We start from the raw sequence: 3504 nt of genomic DNA on the forward strand, positions 1-3504 counted from the left end.
AGAAATCTTCAACGATAACGCCTTCACACAATTTTGCTAAAAAGTTGTCATTTATAAGTTATTTTGAAAAACTATGCATTTAAATTTGTATGTATAGTGAAAGTCGTGCTAAAAAAATATTCTTCAAGTTATTAAGAAAAAGTTATACGTAAAAGTTATGTGCATCTTAAAAAGTTATGATGAAAATTTTATTCTCAAAACGATGTGCAAAAAGTTGTACTTAAAAATTATATTTACATGTTATAATTTTTCAAAAGTAGAAAATTGCACAGAAAAAAATTCCCAAAAAGGAAAGTAAACATCCTGTCGGAGATCGCGCGTTGCGAGCCGCCCTGGCGCGCGCTGATTAGCTGACCCCCTCGCATGATCTAGATCCCTAATTATGCAGCGGTCGAAATACGTCACACAAAGGGGACGTAGCAAAAACAACAAATGGGAAAAGAAATAAACTTTACGATAAATCGCAGCGACCGCTCAGCGTCAGACAAAATCTAAGCCCGCCGCCCCCCCGGCCGCTCGGCCAGCGCCAGCCACCCACCTGCCTTTCGTCGCCATGCCGCTCCCGTCGGTCAAGGTCGTCGAGGAGTCCCGCGTCGCGGTGCCGGCGGCCGCGGCGCTGCCGCCGGAGCCGCTCCGGCTGTCCGCGCTGGACGCGCAGTGGGTCACGCTCCCGCTCATCCAGCGCGTGTTCATCTTCGTCGACGGCGGCGGCGCCGGCGGCGAGGGGAACATCCCGCCGTTCGCGTCCGCCGTGGCCGCCCTGCGCGCGTCGCTCGCGGAGACCGCCGCGCGGTTCCCCACGCTGGCCGGGAGGATCGTGCACCTGCCGGCCACGGGCGACGCCGCCGTCGACTGCGCCGGGGGCGGCGGCGTCAGGTTCGTCGTCGCGGAGAGCGGCGACGCCGCCGCGGGGCGCCTCGCAGGGGCCGAGGACCACGACGCCGAGGCGCTCCGCTCGCTTGCCCCGGCGCTCGACGCCGGCCAGCTCCCCGCCGAGACGATGGCCGCGCAGGTCACGCGGCTGCGGGGCGGGCTGGCGCTCGGCGTCGCGATGCACCACGCCGTGGTCGACGGCCGGTCCGTGTGGAGGTTCGTCGAGGCGTGGGCGGCGGCGTGCCGCGGGGACGCGGACAGCGCCGAGCCGCCGACGTTCGACCGCGCGGCGATCGAGCTCCCCGGCGGCGAGGACCTCGCGAGGGTCGTGCTGCGAAAGTACGCTCCCGATCTGCCAATGGTACGTCACACCAATCTACTCTACCTGCGCCTTCCCCAACTTCATTTCATTCTCCCTTCCGCGTTGGTCGCTCACGCACGCCGGCCGCCGGTTGCCGACCGGCGTGCAGTGGTCAAGCAACACGGCTGCGTGCGTTCATGTACCAAACCCATGACAACAGCCCACCGCAGAGCAACAAAAAAAATCCGTCCAAATCATTGGGATGGGCTCCATCCAGACCATTCATCAACTATGGTCTTATCACTGGCTAAGATGTTTAGCGGTAGAACTGTTGTTATTGTGTTTAATTAGCTATAACTAGCATTTAGCAGGCTAAAAGCTATAGCGGCTGCTCTTCTTAGCAACTATAGCAGTTGGTAATTTGAAACTTATCATTAGCGCATCTGGATCCCATTTGTAGGCCGCCGTGGCGGGGCACTTCATCCGCCCCAACCTCTCCCGCCGGACGTTCACCATCGTCGCACAAGACGTGCAGCGCCTGAAGCAGCGCATCGCCGAGCTCTCGCCACCGGAGCAGGTCGCCGCCCCGCCGTCCAGCTTCGTCGCCATAGCGGCGCTCTCCTGGGTGTCCTTTGTCCACGCCAAGCACCTGGCCGGCATCGTCTCTCCCGACGACGAGGTGTACCTCTTCTTCTTCGCCGACTGCCGCGAGCGCCTCGACCCGCCGCCGGGGCACCGGTACTTCGGGACGTGCATCTCCGGCTGCCTGGCGCGGGCCACGGCGCGGGACCTCCTCACGGGAAATGGTCTGGGCGTCGCCGCCACCTTGGTGGCGGAGGAGGTCCGCCGCGCCGCCGAGGACCCGCTGGCCGGCTGGGATTGGAGGAGCACGGTAGAGGGGGTGGACATGGATCGGTTGGTGAACCTGGCCGGGTCCACGAGGTTCCCTGCGTACGAGGCGTCAGACTTCGGGTGGGGCCCGCCTGGCAGGACGGAGCTGGTCACCATGAACCACGACGGGCAGGTCGTGCTCGTGGCCGGGAAGAAGGGAGGCGTTGGCGCTGGCGGTGTGCAGGTGTCCGTGTCGCTGCAGCCAGCGCACATGGACACGTACAAGTCGCACTTACTCAGCTATTTCTGCTAATTTTGTTTTCTTGTATGTATTTTGATGTTCGTGTATGTATTGTTCTACCATGGACATTCATCACAAGTTTTAAACTATTATCATCTCAAATAATTAAGGCAAGAGTTCCATATACGGATGCAACATTTCGATCTCCGGTTCGGTAGTACTATATTATCTAGGCTTTGATTACAAGCGATGTAGTTCGTTTACATTAATCTACTAAGTTATCCGATCTCTTTTAACTCGAACAAGGCTGCCTTTGCTTCAACTCTTATTTATTTCAATTAGGTCACAAGTTATCGATTTCTTTTAATTTTTAATCACACATAAGACTGTCTCGATTAGAGCCAATTGAGCCAACCGATAGAGCCAACGATCTTCGTTTTATCTTGAATTAATCAAATCTTGTACCTTGCTACAGTTAGATGTATTGGCGGCTAGCTCGTTCGATTTGATTTCACTATCTCAGACTGTCTCGGTTAGATCCGATCTTTGAATAGTGTTGTTAAGTCTAATTTTACTGGTCCAACTCGATTTACTGTAGATTGAGATGATCAATCAGCTGTCTTAACCTATCACTGACTAGAACTAAAAACAAGTCCAACTGTGACTAGATTCATGGGCAAGTTTTGCTTAATTTATCGCCCCGACTATTAATATTGTCTCAGTTAGGTCCGATCCGACTAATATTAATGATAAGTTGAGTTGAATGATCTAGATGTGTTTATTTGCAACTAGGCCTATTTTCAGCTCCAGCTGTCATTTATGAATGGGCTCTATAAATGATGGCCCCACTCGCATATCGGACGCATCAACCGATACTCCTTTTACTGAACCATTTGGAACTCTGCCCGGTAGGTTCCTCACTATTTACTGATTAAGTTTTATTCTCTTATCAATTACAAATCAAGTTGACCGGCATGCCGCGAACCTCGAATACCTGCATTAGATATAAGCAAAGCTCAGCTCCCAGGCCTTAGCGTGTCGTGCTTCATAAGATTCATCGCTCTGAATTTTGCGGCAACAATATCCTAAGCATTTAGCTAATATCAAGGTGATAGCATAAATAGAGGGTATCATAAAATCTTAGGTTAGGTATTATTAGCAGGATAATGGTACACAAGGGGTCGCTATCCAACTAGATTTATAACTAAATCAAGTTGCAAAAATAATTCAATCCCACGATAACCGGACTGTAACACTA

At 52.9% G+C, this 3504-nt stretch overlaps 1 protein-coding gene across 1 annotated transcript; it reads left to right on the forward strand.

The window, feature by feature from the left end:
- The first annotated feature begins 440 nt into the window (after positions 1-440).
- LOC120711529 (phenolic glucoside malonyltransferase 1-like) lies at positions 441-2441 on the forward strand. The gene is made up of 2 exons (XM_039997086.1): positions 441-1234; positions 1635-2441. Exons 1-2 carry the CDS (start codon positions 554-556, stop codon positions 2316-2318), a joined length of 1365 nt encoding a protein of 454 aa, XP_039853020.1. The 5' UTR covers positions 441-553; the 3' UTR covers positions 2319-2441.
- The last annotated feature ends 1063 nt before the right edge of the window (positions 2442-3504 follow it).

Source organism: Panicum virgatum, chromosome 6K (genome assembly GCF_016808335.1).
Source record: "Panicum virgatum strain AP13 chromosome 6K, P.virgatum_v5, whole genome shotgun sequence".
Classification (NCBI taxonomy): domain Eukaryota; kingdom Viridiplantae; phylum Streptophyta; class Magnoliopsida; order Poales; family Poaceae; genus Panicum; species Panicum virgatum.

Excerpts from the sequence above, each read along its gene's own strand:
- LOC120711529 (XM_039997086.1), top strand. The coding sequence starts at position 554 with ATGCCGCTCCCGTCGGTCAAGGTCGTCGAGGAGTCCCGCGTCGCGGTG. Across the intron at positions 1,235-1,634 it reads ACGCTCCCGATCTGCCAATG|GCCGCCGTGGCGGGGCACTT; the intron begins GTACGTCACACC and ends TCCCATTTGTAG.